The 14,063-nt window shown below is 42.2% G+C and overlaps 1 protein-coding gene across 1 annotated transcript in view; it reads left to right on the top strand.

The window, feature by feature from the left end:
• VPS8 (VPS8 subunit of CORVET complex) overlaps positions 1–14,063 on the top strand; it is a 264,409-nt gene that overhangs the window by 133,074 nt on the left and 117,272 nt on the right. Inside the window, exons 29-34 of the mRNA XM_029911106.1 lie at positions 4,189–4,308; positions 5,590–5,646; positions 6,809–6,891; positions 9,645–9,729; positions 11,888–11,986; positions 13,784–13,873. Of these exons, the coding sequence (XP_029766966.1) occupies positions 4,189–4,308; positions 5,590–5,646; positions 6,809–6,891; positions 9,645–9,729; positions 11,888–11,986; positions 13,784–13,873 (534 nt within the window). The remainder of the gene's footprint in view (positions 1–4,188; positions 4,309–5,589; positions 5,647–6,808; positions 6,892–9,644; positions 9,730–11,887; positions 11,987–13,783; positions 13,874–14,063) is intronic.

The following is a 14,063-nucleotide window of genomic DNA, read 5'->3' as shown; positions in this document are numbered from 1 at the left end:
CCTTAGTACTCCCCGACTGGCTTCCAAAGGGGGTGAGAACTGTAATAAATCTGATGCATCATTTATATGGTTCCCTCCAAAAAAATCTTCCTAATGCAATCACACATCAGCAAAAGAAAAAATCAAGAGAGCATATATGGTGGCCATTCCTTCTCCAGCTCTTTCTCCTCCCCTCCCTCCCCCCCACTCCTGCCACAAGACTGTGAGCTTTCTAAACATGATCCAGAACCTGCTATTGTGGGGGTTGTAAATGCTGGCTGTTTGAGATTGCTCAGCGGGTTGGGATGCAGACTAGAATCTCTGAAGATGGATGAGTGGATAGACAATGAAGCCATAGGTATGTGATAAATGTTTTTAGCACATGGATATCACCTCCACATATTTTGTATGTATTCTAGTGACAGCCAAAAAGGCTCATCTATTTGAGAACGAAGACAGTGAGAAAAGTACACTCTTGATATTTAAAAAATAACCTTTTTGAACCGCTCCAGTGCCTCAGCAAAATTGTGAATTTCTGCCCAAGCTTCTTTGAAAGTTTTTACTCCCAGCCCTCCCCCCATATCCTTTCTTTAAATCCTCCCTTCCAGCTAACTACAGAGGGCTGCTTCTGTGCTTTAGTGGGCACAGGCCAATGTTTGCACTGCCTTGCAAGCTGTCGCTACTGTGCTTCACTGATGAGTTCAGAACAATGTTGCTGCCAGCTGTAGACAGGCAGACAATAGCAAATGTGTTTTTCGTTGTTTGGATTTTGATTGACCTTTTTCTTGTGAATGTATCTGCTGCCAGTGCATAAGTGATAACATTTTTAGAGACCATGATCACATCTTGTCTGTAGGTGGCAGAATTGGAGTGGAAAATCTGATGGGGAGGTGATACTGATAAGTATTTATTAATACTAGGACCATAAACCTTAATTCAGGTTCAGCAAACAAAAGCTTTTTTATGCTTTATATAACGAGTCCTCAGCTTGAGAAACAACTAGCACCGATTCCTTGTGAATTTGTGAAAGAGGAAAGCTCCTTTTAGTGATCTAGTTTATTTGACTAGAGAAATATTTTAGTTCTTAGGTAACATTTTATTTCATACAGTAACCTCCACAAATCCTTTTATAGATAATGAAACATAAGGAAAAGTGAGATGATATTGATTTATCCTTGAAACATAACACGGTGCTGTTCCATGATTAACATCGTTACTGGCCCCTATCTACCTTACACTGGTTAAGATGACCTTTATGGACTCATCCTTTATCCTGGGTTCTTCACTCATTTTAGCATTAAGATAGGCTCTCCTGCTTCATCCAGTGTTTTCTCCCAGGCACCAAAGCTTGAGCACAGTTGAGTCCAGACAGCCAAGCATAGGCATAGTCACCCCCCCCCGCCCCATTATTCATCTTTGCCTTCCTACCCAAGCAGGGGCAAGAATCCCCATTCAGGAACATCAGGGTGGCTCGCTGTTATCTTTCGGGGCCAGAGAGAGATGTGAGTAGGCAGAGGCTCCTTTTGTCATTCAGAGTTCCCCCAAACAATCAAACATGCCCAGGCAACGCTTCCTTTAATATAGGGCAGTGGTGTTCAGCCTGAAAGCCAAATACATTTCATCAAGGTCAGGGGGCCGCAATCATTACTTTGACACGTTTTCTTCCTTGTTCTGCTCCATTAGTAGTGTTCAGGTGAGACACAGGGAACAAGTCCCCTTATCCCCAGTAAGCATGGAGCTGGCATAGCGCCCATGCTTTCCTCCTGTGCAGAGGTATGGAGGGGCAGAGGGTGCTGTGTGCTGCCCTCTGGCTGTCCTTGGCTGGCATATGGTCCCTTGAGGACCATTGCCAACTGGCATATGTTAGCCCTAAGGCTTGTTGTTGTTTCTCAGCTTCTCCTCTTCCCCTTTTGCTGGGCTGCCCTTGGTGGCTGCGTAGGGTGGGGAGCCATCCTTTGCTAAGTGCTCTCTTTGGGGCTCCCAAATCTCAGCACAGAAGCTGGCAATGGAGCAATCAGTGTTGCTTCCCCCTCCTCTGATTCAGCAAACAGACTGTATGGGAGCTGTTGAGCAGCTGAAACAAGGAAGGCAAAACAGCTGTGCAGAATTCTCCTGGCTCACTGGAGCTGCTCGGGGGCTGCTAGGAAGAAGTGGGAGGCAGTTGGGGAGGCAACGCCTCCTTCCTCCTGTATTGGTGAGGCTGATTCAAACACCTGAGTTTAACAATCATATAGCACAGCTCAGGAAACTCTGTGACACTAAACACCCCTATGTTCACACTACACACTATTGCACAAAGATTATCTTGAGCAAAGCCTGTATTTTGCTAGATTAAGTTCTAAACTTTTAGATGCAGGTTTCATTTTTACTTCCTTGTAACCCTGTCTAATTTTCTCCCTTTTACTTACCAATAGGACATAGGTTAAGTGATGCTAACAAATTTGTTTTATTTTACTATAAACTAACTCAGTGCTGTGCTTAAAGAGAAGAGTTTGTTTACCCCCGTTACATTAATAAGCTGTGATGTGGGTTTTGTCTGTTTATAGGAGCAAAGAACCTGTCCAAGAGAGGGCTGGGCACTTGAGGGCACACAATTTGGGGGAAATTCAGGACTGGAGTGTGTTGGGGTCATCTCGCTGGTTGTAACCAAGGCTGGTGGAAGTCAATGTGTGAGATATGTTATTGGCAGGCTGCTGGGATCACGGCTGCTGGACCAGGGCTGCAGCCATGAATGCAGACACATTCAGGGTGTGACCTGCATGCTGGTAGGCTGGTTGTGAGCAGCCCAGGTTGGGAGCTACAACTGCAAAGCATTGTGAGGCACCCAGGGTTACCGGGCAGATAGTGAGACAACTCCTCACTGGTCTGGATTGCACCCCAGAATAGGTCTCTCAATTCATAATCAAATGATTTTTTTTTTCTCCTTAAGTCTCCCTGAAGGGCTGCAGTTTAAAGGCTCTAGGTACTCAAGTTGGAAATCTTTGGCCTGGGGGCTCCTTAGATACTGAGCATGGCTAAAACATGCTCCTCTTAATTCAGCTGCTTCACAGGCATTCTCGCTTGGGAACAGCACCCCATTGTACACATACACAGGCAATGAGACCCTCCTGTTCATTCAGTAACTCATTTTCCAGAACATAGCCACAGATTCTCCTGTAGGAGTCCCCTCCCCAGACAGTGAAGTCTAGGCACAAATATCCCCTTTTTATTCCAGGGCTCCAGGCAGCCAAGCTTGTTCAGACTCCCCTTCATTCAGAGTCCTTAAAGTACCAGAGCATGTGTGCAAATTCACACCCTCTGAAGCATGAGCACAACCCCGTCTCCCTTCAGTCAGGTGCCTCTACCATAGAAGTGAGTTTCAGAGTAGCAGCCGTGTTAGTCTGTATCCGCAAAAAGAACAGGAGTACTTGTGGCAACTTCAAAAGTTTTTTTCTCTTACTTAATTGGCCTCTCAGAGTTGGTAAGACAACTCCCACCTGTTCATGCTCTCTGTATGTGTGTATATATATCTCCTCGATATGTTTCACTCAATATGCATCCGAAGAAGTGGGTTGTAGCCCACGAAAGCTTATGCTCTAATAAATTTGTTAGTCTCTAAGGTGCCACAAGTACTCCTGTTCTTTTTTCATAGAAGTGAGTGTAGGCAGTCATCCATTTCATCTCTTCAGGTAACCATGTCTGAGTATGCCTTCCCTGTTAATTCAGGAATCCCCTTACCCAGCCATAGATAGATAGATACCCAAGCAACTACATGTAAGTGCAGCCCCACCTGGCTTCCCCCGTACTCCCTCTGTTCCAGGCCCTTGTGCCTTTTTTCCAGCTTTCGCTTATGCTGCTAGTCACTTGCTTTCTAACTGGGTCATCGGGACATCTGACCTAATCTGAAATGGGAGCCAAAGCTACTTTTTAAAACCATGCAGGAAAGAATACCAAACAGGGTGACTGTTAGTGAATGAAACTATCTCCAAGACAGAAGTACATTATGTTGAATGGGCATGTAAGGAAGTAACAGGCTTGATCACTAAGCAGAGTTGTGTTGCCACAACTTTGAAAGCCTGTAAGATGCTGTGCTGCTCTCTAAACACCTCACAGTTCACTCTGGTGCAGCTAGTGTTACTTCTAGTGTGTCATGCTGTCGCGTCGTTTTGTGTGTTTCAAAGGTGATTGCATAATGGATAAATCATGTTTGTTTTTTCTCTCGCTCACAAGGTTATGGTGGAAAATTCTGATTTCACCCCATCACAAGTTGGCTGTCTTTTTACCTTTCTTGCCCGGCAGCTGGCTAAGCCCAACAATACACTGTTTGTAAACAGGACGCTTTTTGACCAGGTAAATGTTCCATTGTCACTGAGGGAACCTCAGCTAAATATGGAGGTTTCTGACATGCAGGTTCCACAAATAAATTGCAAATTGCACTGTAGGTTCAGGCTGTACTGAAGATCTGTTACCTGCCACATAGTGGGTGGGATACTGGCTGGGGGCTCAGTGGTTGTGATTTCAGAAACAATATGGAGAAGGCAGCACTAAAGTGCTAAAGTTTTAAATACTTGTTCTTATCTCAGCCTGCTGTGATTTATGTAATTGTGAGAGATATGGGGGAAACCTCTGCTTCTGTCCCCTCCACATGTCTCCTGAGGTGAAGACCGTGTGCAGTAACAATGTTATAGTGTCTGTTTATCTTTTATTTTTCCTCAGACCCTGGAGTCTTTCCTTGCCATGGAAAGACAGGCTTCCATCTGTTTCCTGTAGATTTTGTGTGTTTGGGGAAAGTGCAGGTGTTGGGAAGGAGAGAACCAAAATATTAATCTTTTGGCACTGGCTGCAACCCTCTCTCTGAGAACAGTAAAGGCATGCCACTAACTGTGGGATGCCAGAATAAAGGGCCCAACAGATTACCTGATTTAAGAATGTATCAACTAAGTATAATGTATATGGGTTTGTATAAGGAATGGTTTAATGTACAGCATGTTTCTGTACAGTCTGAAACCAGGATAAGCTATACCTTACTAGGGGTTTGCACCAATGGAGCTGCATTGGTGTTGCTATACCAATTCATACAAACCCTAGAGCAGGCAAGTCTATAGCCTGATTTGGTGGGGCAACACCAATGCATAATAGTGTATTTAATGAAAGACCTCAGAGGCTTAGAGTAAGGCTGCACAAACATCTGAAAGTGGATGGGTCACTACAAAAAGTAATTTTCCCTCTGCTGATACACCTTCATGTCAACTGTTGGAAATGGCCGACGTCCACCTTGATTGCATTGACCTTGTTAGCACTACAAAAGTAATTTCCCCTCTCTTGATGTTCACCCCTTCTTGTCAACTGTTGAGAATAGGCCACTTCCACCTTAATTGAATTGGCCTTGTTAGTACTGACCCCCCACTTGGTAAGGCAACTCCCAGCTTTTCGTGTGTGTGTGTGTGTGTGTGTGTGTGTGTGTATATAATATACTGCTTACTGTATTTTTCACTCCATGCATCTGATGAAGTGGGTTTTAGCCCACAAAAGCTTATGCCCAAATAAATTTGTTAGTCTCTAAAGTGCCACAAGGACTCCTCGTTGTTTTTTTAATATATAATGAAAATAGTCATCTTTCTCCTTGACCAGGTCCTTGAATTTCTGTGCAGCCCTGATGACGATTCCCGACACTCAGAGAGACAGCAGGTAGCAATCTTTAGAGGTGTATTTCACTATGTGTAAGAGACAAACTGATCAAAAAAGAAGTGCTAGGAATTACCAATCTCTAGAGGAGGATTAACCTGGTCAGAAGACAGAGAGAGTGACCACAGGGTTTATTGGAGCTAATGTACCAAAATGGAAACTTTCACTGGGGGGGTGGGAAGGGAGGACAGTAGCAGGGCAAAGCCAGGAGCAGTGGCAGAACAGGACCTGGAGATGGGTACTATAGATCCCATCTCCTGGCATCTGAAACAGCCCCCTAAAGAGACAGAGAGAACTTTCCTCTTGTCCCCAAATGAACCAGGGCCATCAGGACTCTTGTAATCTAGACTCCTGCAGAAAGTGTGACACACATGGAGTTAACATGGCATTTGTCTAGGTTTAACTGGGACAGTGCATTCCCTCCACACTACTACCACTGTGATATCTGGGCTCAAGTGTTTTACTTCAATTCCTATTTATGCTTCAGTCTTACTAGGCCTTACATGTACCTAAATGTTGTCTTTTTCCTGACATGTATAGCCCTCCTATCTCTGTAGAAGAATAACGGATGCTATGGGAGAGATGGAGTTGGAGTAGAAAATGAAAATGTTCCCATTTAAAACCAGGACAAAATATGCAAATATTTAAAAGCCAGTTGAAGTTAAATCAGTGCAGCTGTCTCACTTAGACATGGCCTAAGTTCGGTTGCTTTTGTTTAATAATTAGTTTTCTGATTTGTAGCCTCTGAATTATTTTCTTTTATCATCCTTGCAGCAAGTTCTCCCTCTCCCCTGGTGGGTCATGTCTTATCGCCTTCTCTGGCGTTAAGTTAATTAATTGGGAAGATCCAGGCTACTTGGTTTTCTCTGTCATTGAATTTCCTACATAACTCCTGTTCCCTGTTGCTAGGGTATCACTGGCAGAGAGGGTCATTCATTTTCCTGCACTTGTTTTGTGTTTGATAGCAATAGCACCATCAGGAAAATCCTAGGGAAATGTGACCTTCAAATTGATGGAGAACCAAAATTAAACCTGTAAACTAAAACCCAACAGTAATATTCAGTTTCTTAGGTTGTGAGCTCTTTCAGACAGGTACAGTCTTTGTTTGATCCAAGGCCGTAGGTACTACCACAAAACAAATAATAATTATTCAATATCTCTTCAGGTCCTTTTAGAACTACTGCAAGCTGGAGGGATAGTACAGTTTGAAGAGAATCGTCTCATCCCTATGGCAGAAAAAGCTGAATTGTAAGCTTTTTTTGTTTTTACAGTGTATAATACCTGATTTTTAAAAGTCCTCCTGTAGCCCTCTCAGCCATTCTAATCATCACTGAAGTTATGTAGTCATTCCAAGTATCTCAGTGCTGTTCTGCAGCTGTTCTTGGATTACTTTCCTCAAAACATATTCGCTTTTATGTCCTTATTGTCAGTTCGTATCTTAACTCTCGCAATCCATTTGTATTTAACGTTCTTAGTACTGTCTGCAGAGCTGTGTGAACCTTCCAGAATGGAACCCAAAATCATGTGAAACTTGACTAGCTTTGAATTAATTCTATCATGGAAAGTAAAATAGTCAAGTTTCACCTGGTCTCTGTAGGGCATATTGTAATGACTATCATGTAATGATGGGTGACTATGGAGTGGGGGGGGGGTCCACATCCTAAAGGCATTTAGAAGCATCTGGGGATTCAGATCAGTCCTCGGGTTGCCAACCCTAAAATCAAACAGCAGACATAAACCCATCTTTCAGAGGTGCTGAGAATTTCCGCCATCTCCTTTGGCAACTTTACCCCTCCTGAAAGTATTCTCCATCCAAGCCGCAACTTCAGACATGGTGAGCTCTTTTCCCCCATACTAGGAAGGACAGAAGCACTGGAATATAAAGTTGGGTGGCATGAGTCTAATGAAGACAAGCAAGTGCTCAGTTATGCCTTTCAGTAGCACCCAGAACAGGTCACTCAAGCAATGTTGTCAGTCCCTGGTAAGGCCTGCAAATGCATCAGCGACACCATGTGGTTAGCAGCATTGTAAAACAGTTGATAGCTCTGGGAATTAACATGGATTCCCCTTAGGAATGATCATCTTCCCTTGCCTGGAAGAGCTCAGTCAGGAAGCTGTACCAGTGCAGTTCCTCTATTATAGCCGGCTGTGAAGGCAAGTCCATCAGAAGGTTTGAAGCCTGGCACACAGACCGTGCTTGCTTCAGTTTGGACACTGTTTTTATGTAATTTCTTCCTGGCTTTGGAAACAAAACTCATTGTTAGATATGAAAGCTGGCCAACAGTAGCAGCACTTCATATGCCACACTCCACCATGCATTCCTCAGACAACATGTTTAGCCTAGAGTTGGCCGTATTTTGGAAATAAAAACCAGCACGCTCCTTTGCTACCCATCACTGGGTTGCCCATTTATCCTACAGTAAGACTTTCATGTTGTAGGGAGGCAGGCGGGATGAAGGTTGGACCATAGTCTTGTGACGGGGAGGACCAACTGAAGCATGGCAGTGCCTCATTCGGTGGAGCTTATCACGAGCCAAATGGGGAGGGAATGGATGAGAGTTGGAGAAGACGACTGACAGGCTCCACTCATTTTTGGGATCTATGTTGTTTATAGAGCTGGTTCCCCAAAATTACATTTTTTTCAGCCCTGTAAACAGGTGTCTCATTGTTTGGGAGCGCTTTTGGTGAAAAATAGTTTTTAAGCTGAAGCTACACAAATTCAGACTAGAAATATGACGCAAATCCTTAGAACCCTGTGACATTTCGTTGTTTTTTATAGTTTTTTCATTTTATTTTTCAGGAATTTTGTGTTCAATTTTATCCATTTTGTCCACATGAGGGTGCTGGGTCCTGTCCCCAGGCAGGAGTTTGCTGAGTGAGCCTGCCTAGTACTCATCCTGCAGAGGTAGGCCTGGCTTCCCGCAGCGGACATAGCGACCTGATGCACAGGGTTGCAGTGCCGCTCAGGTTTGGAATGGCTGCCCCTCTGTCATGATGATGGAGGGGCAGCCAGTCCAAACATGAGTAATATTGTCACCCTGTGCAGCAGGTTGCAGCGCCTGGAGTGGGAAGCTGAGGCCCAGCCCACGGGGCAGGAGTCACTGCTGTGCTGAGAGTTTTTCATTGTATTTTGTTTTGTTTTGTGGTCTGATTTGTGAAAAACCTGGGGCTTTCAACAGTGTTAGTACTTAACCATTGGAACAACTTACCCAGGAATGATGAGGTGGATTCTCCATTACTTACAGTTTTTAATCAAGATTGGACTTCTCTTCCTAAAAGATCTGCACTAGCTCAGCTAGAAGGTTCTGTACTTGATGCAGGAATTATTGGGTGAGAGTCTGGTTTTTACTCACGAAAGCTTATGCCCAAATAAATCTGTTAGTCTTTAAGGTGCCACCAGACTCCTTGTTGTTTCTGACTAGGATGGAGGTCAGACTAAATGTTCATAATAGTCTCTTCTGGACTTAAAATCTATGTATCTGTGAAAAATGGCAGAAGACAGTCCTGAAAGAATTCTTTATTCTCTGACCAATAAGAAACTTTTTGAGGGGGAAAAACTCAGATTGCTACCAAATAATTAGTTTACTTGAGGGGTGTCAAACCAGTCTGAAGTAGCAGGGCAGAAACAGAATGCAGCTGATCATCCCTGTAATATAGCTGTTTTCCCTGCATCCTTAGTTTTCTGTCTTGGTTTCTAACCAACAGCCCAAGATAACTGTTCAGTTCCATCACAAATGATTGGAGATAATGAGCAGGTTTCTAGGGGCACTTCCACTCACAAGGGCAGCAGGGAAATATTCCTCCAGGAGTATTTAGACAGGACACTTCATTAATAATGCTATTATTATTTGTAAATTACATATTTATCCCCTCATGTCTGGGCTGTGTAATTGTTTTCTGCTGCCTCAGAGCTGAGAATGAGATGGACATTCTATACTCCATTTCTTATCTGGTGTTGAAGAGCAGAGTCTTTCTAACATGACAAACTTTCTTTATTTCAGCTACCAAATTTGTGAGTTTATGTATGAACGGGAGCATCTCTATGACAAAATCATTGATTGTTACTTACGTGATCCAGTGAGAAAGGTAGGTAAATATGTAATGCTCTAAACTTTTCCTCAGCCAAGAAGAGAGTAGCTCCTCTTTCCCTGACCCCCCTCAGCAGGTAAAATAGTTCCTGTCATCGACCTTGTACGGTTAGAACCCCCTCCTTTTCCGTCAACCCTGGGCACACGCTGAGTCCTGGTCTACACTAGAGTGTTCAATGACCTTTGTATGTAGCAGTTAATTGTTTTATGCGGATTTTCAGTGTGTCCGCAATACCCATCCTGAATAACTGTAAGGTTTGCTCTTGCATCCATCCATAGTAGGGCTCTTTTACACAAGTCCAGGTGAGGTGGCTGTCATTAGCTTTCTAACACCAGTGGGTCAAATTGCTTCTCAACCAACTCTTTTAAAACTCTTGAATGCAAATTATCCAGTCCTGCTGACCCTAAATTTTTTTAACTTTAGTAGATGCTGTTTAACATCCTCCTTGTGCTTATAGTTGGAATAGAAAGTATTTAATCATTCTATTATATGAATACGTCATCCAGCTTATTTCCAAATAGAAATATTTATTGAATGTTTCTGCCTTGTCTGTATCATTATTGATAATGTACCCTCTTCATTTAGTTATAAACAGTTATTACAATTCCTTTTGTTCCTAATATATCTTTTTTAATCTTTTTATTATCCTTAATTTAGCTGGCCATAGACTTTTCTTCTGATACTTTCATAGATTCTATGGCCAGAAGAGGCCGTTATGATCATTTAACCTGCCTTCCTGTAATGTCTGTTTAACTTCTGATTTATATTCATTGTTATCAATTTCTTATTTTTTCCATGTGTTATAGATAATCTTTTTATTTTTTATTGTTGCTTTCACTTCACTAAACCAGGATTTTTTTAAACTGATGCAGCATTGTTAAATGATTACGGGATTTGTATTTATTGACATTTAGTAAAATGTCCTTAAACTCTCAATTCTCATCTAGATTTTTTTTCCTCTCCCAGTCAGTTTTACAATTGATTTCTCTAGTGTAGTTGAGGCTTAGGTTAGTGTCCAAAAGTCACCTCCTTCCTGGGGTTTGTCTTTTGTTAACTTAAACCACAAGATAACATACATCTGAGCTTAGGCTTGCTCCTAAGTTTGGCATGCTCCCAGTGTTTCTCCCAGCAGTTCGCCTCTGTCCCTGCCCACGATTCCCTCTCCTGAGAGAGAGAGAGACTTCAAACCCCTCTTATTTTTTGGCTGCAATTAAGTGATCTTCCATTAAGTCAATGAAAATTACTCTGCATTTTTCTGCCCAATTTTCATACCTGACAGCAGCATGACTCAGTAGAAGAGTCTTGCAGCTTATCTCTTTTTGGAATATTAGATCTGATATTGCGAACCTCTTACAGACTTGCAGGCTGAAATCTACTTTTCTCCTTCTCCCATATAGAAGTGAAAAGAAAAGTAGATAATAGAGACAGGGAGAAGAAACAGAGGATTAGATAGAGTGGTAGATGGAAGTGGGGAGGATAAAGGAGAAGTGGTATGCTGCTGAGGATGACACAGGAGAATCTTGGAGAGAATGTGAGCGCTAGCAAGTAATACAGTGGGAAGGTGGGAGCAATGACCTTCACTCTGAAGGAATACGCTCCACCCTCCTCTCATCTGTTCTCTTTGGCAAGGGGTCACATTCCATCCTCCCCTGAAGGGAAAAAGATGACTACTTGGATCTCCTCAGTTATTAGAGCAAAGCTGCTCTTTGTCAACCATCTCAGCCACTTCTTTTCACGTACAATTCTACTTCTCCTCATACTTTCCCTTTGCTCCCTTAGGAACTACTTAAGGTCAAACCATAACTGTTATCAGTAGCTGAGGTTGTCCAACTATTCAGTCATTGGAAGTGGCGCTTCCCAAGGTGGGCTAGCTCTAGTACTGCTTCTGAAGTGCACTCCTTCTGTGACTGTGTGTTTTAATTGTGTGAGCAGAGCTATTATGTTAAACCTCCCTAGCAGTTTATCTTCACCTCTAACAACCAAAGAAATCCTTAAATAACCAATTGTCCATGTTGCAAATACAATTTAGTGGTTAGTCTGAAAATGACTGTGTCCAAATAAGTGAGTTTTCAAGCTGTCACTGATGCACTTCCCAGATGAATTTTCAGATTGCTGGGACAGAACATACTATACCTTCTTACTTTATGCCTTTCAGGAAGAAGTGTTCAACTACATCCACAATATCCTATCCATTCCTGGGTACAGTGCCGAGGAGAAGCAGTCAGTGTGGCAGAAGGCTATGAAACACATTGAGGTACAGCATAGACTGAATTGCTTGTTTTTCTGAACTTAAACCAGTTTCTCCTTTATCCACCTTGTACTTCTTTGTAGGCAGGAGAGTATTGCCTTTGAGGATGGCATAGCTGGTTGTGGTAGGGTTTGTAGAAGAGGAGTTTCCTGAAGCACTGCAAAGGGGGAGTTGATAGCTGCCATACGTTTTGTCGTGTGTGTGTGTATTTTCAGTGTGCATGTTTACTGTGCCTTCCATCTAAGCACTCGACAATACACGATGGGTTGGTGTCTTGTAAAGAAGATAATATCCTTATTTTACAGAGGCAAACTGAGTCAAAGAGAGGTTAAGTTAAAATCACATAGCACATCAGTGGCAAAGTCAGGAATACCACACACACACCCTGTTTCCCAGTCCTCTGCTCTAACCAATAAACAACTCTCCTTCCCCTTTTTCAAAGTTCAGTATAAACACAATTTTAAAATAAAAAAACAAAAAAGTTTGAGACAAAAATTCTCAGCTATTTGTATAACACCGAAGTGGTGAATATTATTTTATTCATTTGGAGGCCAAGTTGCTGGTAAATAACTTGTTTTCAAGTTAACTTTCATCATTAAAACTATATTTCAATGACAATGTGATTATAGAGCTGAAACACTGTTCATTCTTGGTACATTATTTTTCACAATTGTTATCTTGCAGGATGAAAAATCTCTCTCCAAAGTAAGCTAAGCAATTATCTTCCATGAGGATTAATGATGTACCGAATTTCATTTGAAAATGATCATTTTCAGTTATTTAAACTTAAACAATTAGAAGCTTTGAGTTTAACTTTGGGTAACTGTAAATATGATTCATTTTATGTGAAGCTTGGCAAAAGAAATCACTCTGACTTAGTCAAGTTGTCCATTCCTCGTCTGAAAAGAATATTTATGCCAAAGTTCTGAGTACTTGTAAGGTAGGCTTTGCTAGAAACACGTTTTATATTGCTTTAGTAGTGGCCCACTATAATTTATCTATTGTGCTAGTCCCTGAATAGTGCTGTATCACATTCTTTCAATGCTTTTCAGGTTCCCTTGGTGCCATATTTATATGTGAATAACTTACTCTTACCAACATAAGTGCATGAGTGAAAAATTAATCTTTGTATGACCTGTGAGGACAGTATGTAATTGAGGGAAAAGTGTTTCTGATCAGAACAGAATGAATTACAATTTTCTTTGTGAATTTATCTTTTTCCCATCACCTGCCATCCTGTCTGTTTTTGTTGTAGTGATATTTCCCTGGTGAAAAACGATTCCGTTTTAGGTTCCCTAATGATGTCAGATATGATATAGAGCCTTTTTGTCACTGGTTTCAGTCCAACAGAGGCCTGTATTGATCTGAAGTTATTACTCTTTGTTTGCCAATGAATGGCCTGTGAAATTAGCTGATGGTCTTAGTCCACTTCCTGCACAACAGGAGCCACATCACCAAAACACCTGCACAACTGGCACTAACTGGAAGTCTTGTCAGAGCGACAGGGATGGAACGCAGGCAAGAAGAGCTGGCGAGATGACACCTGCAGCTCAGGATTGAGGCACATGCCTCACCAGTATGAGGATTTTTGTGCTCTGTCTCTGCCTGTTCTATACCTCTTAATCTTTTTTTTATTGTTGCTTCAAAAGCATTCTTCACCCAGTGGTATTCACTGTTACTACACTTCTAGATATGGTCATGTAGATTTCTAGGTATATTACAGTATGAGTGGGATCAGCATTAATGCATGATCCTGTAGTTTGTAAGACTAAAAGTAGTGTATTTTTCTCCCCCTGTCTCCAGGAGTTGCTGTTACTGAGCCCGAATAAAGCAGCAGACCTGATAGCCACTCACTTCAATGACCAGATTGAGGGAATCATTAAAAATCTTCAGGTAAAAACTTGCAAACACACTTTGGATTGAACTGTGTTTTTATAATTGAATCTGGTATTTCTCAGCATTGGCTTTGGCCATATTCATAGGGATTTTCAGAGCGGCTCAGACTAGAGGTCCATCTAGTCCAGTCTCTAACAGTGGCCAGAACCAGCTGCAACAGAGAAAAGTGTAGAAACCCCTGAATTGT

This window comes from Terrapene carolina, unplaced genomic scaffold, assembly GCF_002925995.2.
Source record: "Terrapene carolina triunguis isolate 2854851 unplaced genomic scaffold, T_m_triunguis-2.0 Scaffold88, whole genome shotgun sequence".
In the NCBI taxonomy this organism is placed as follows: Eukaryota; Metazoa; Chordata; order Testudines; family Emydidae; genus Terrapene; species Terrapene triunguis.
The sequence above is the reverse complement of the archived record's forward strand: the minus strand, read 5'-3'. Positions and strand labels throughout refer to the sequence as shown.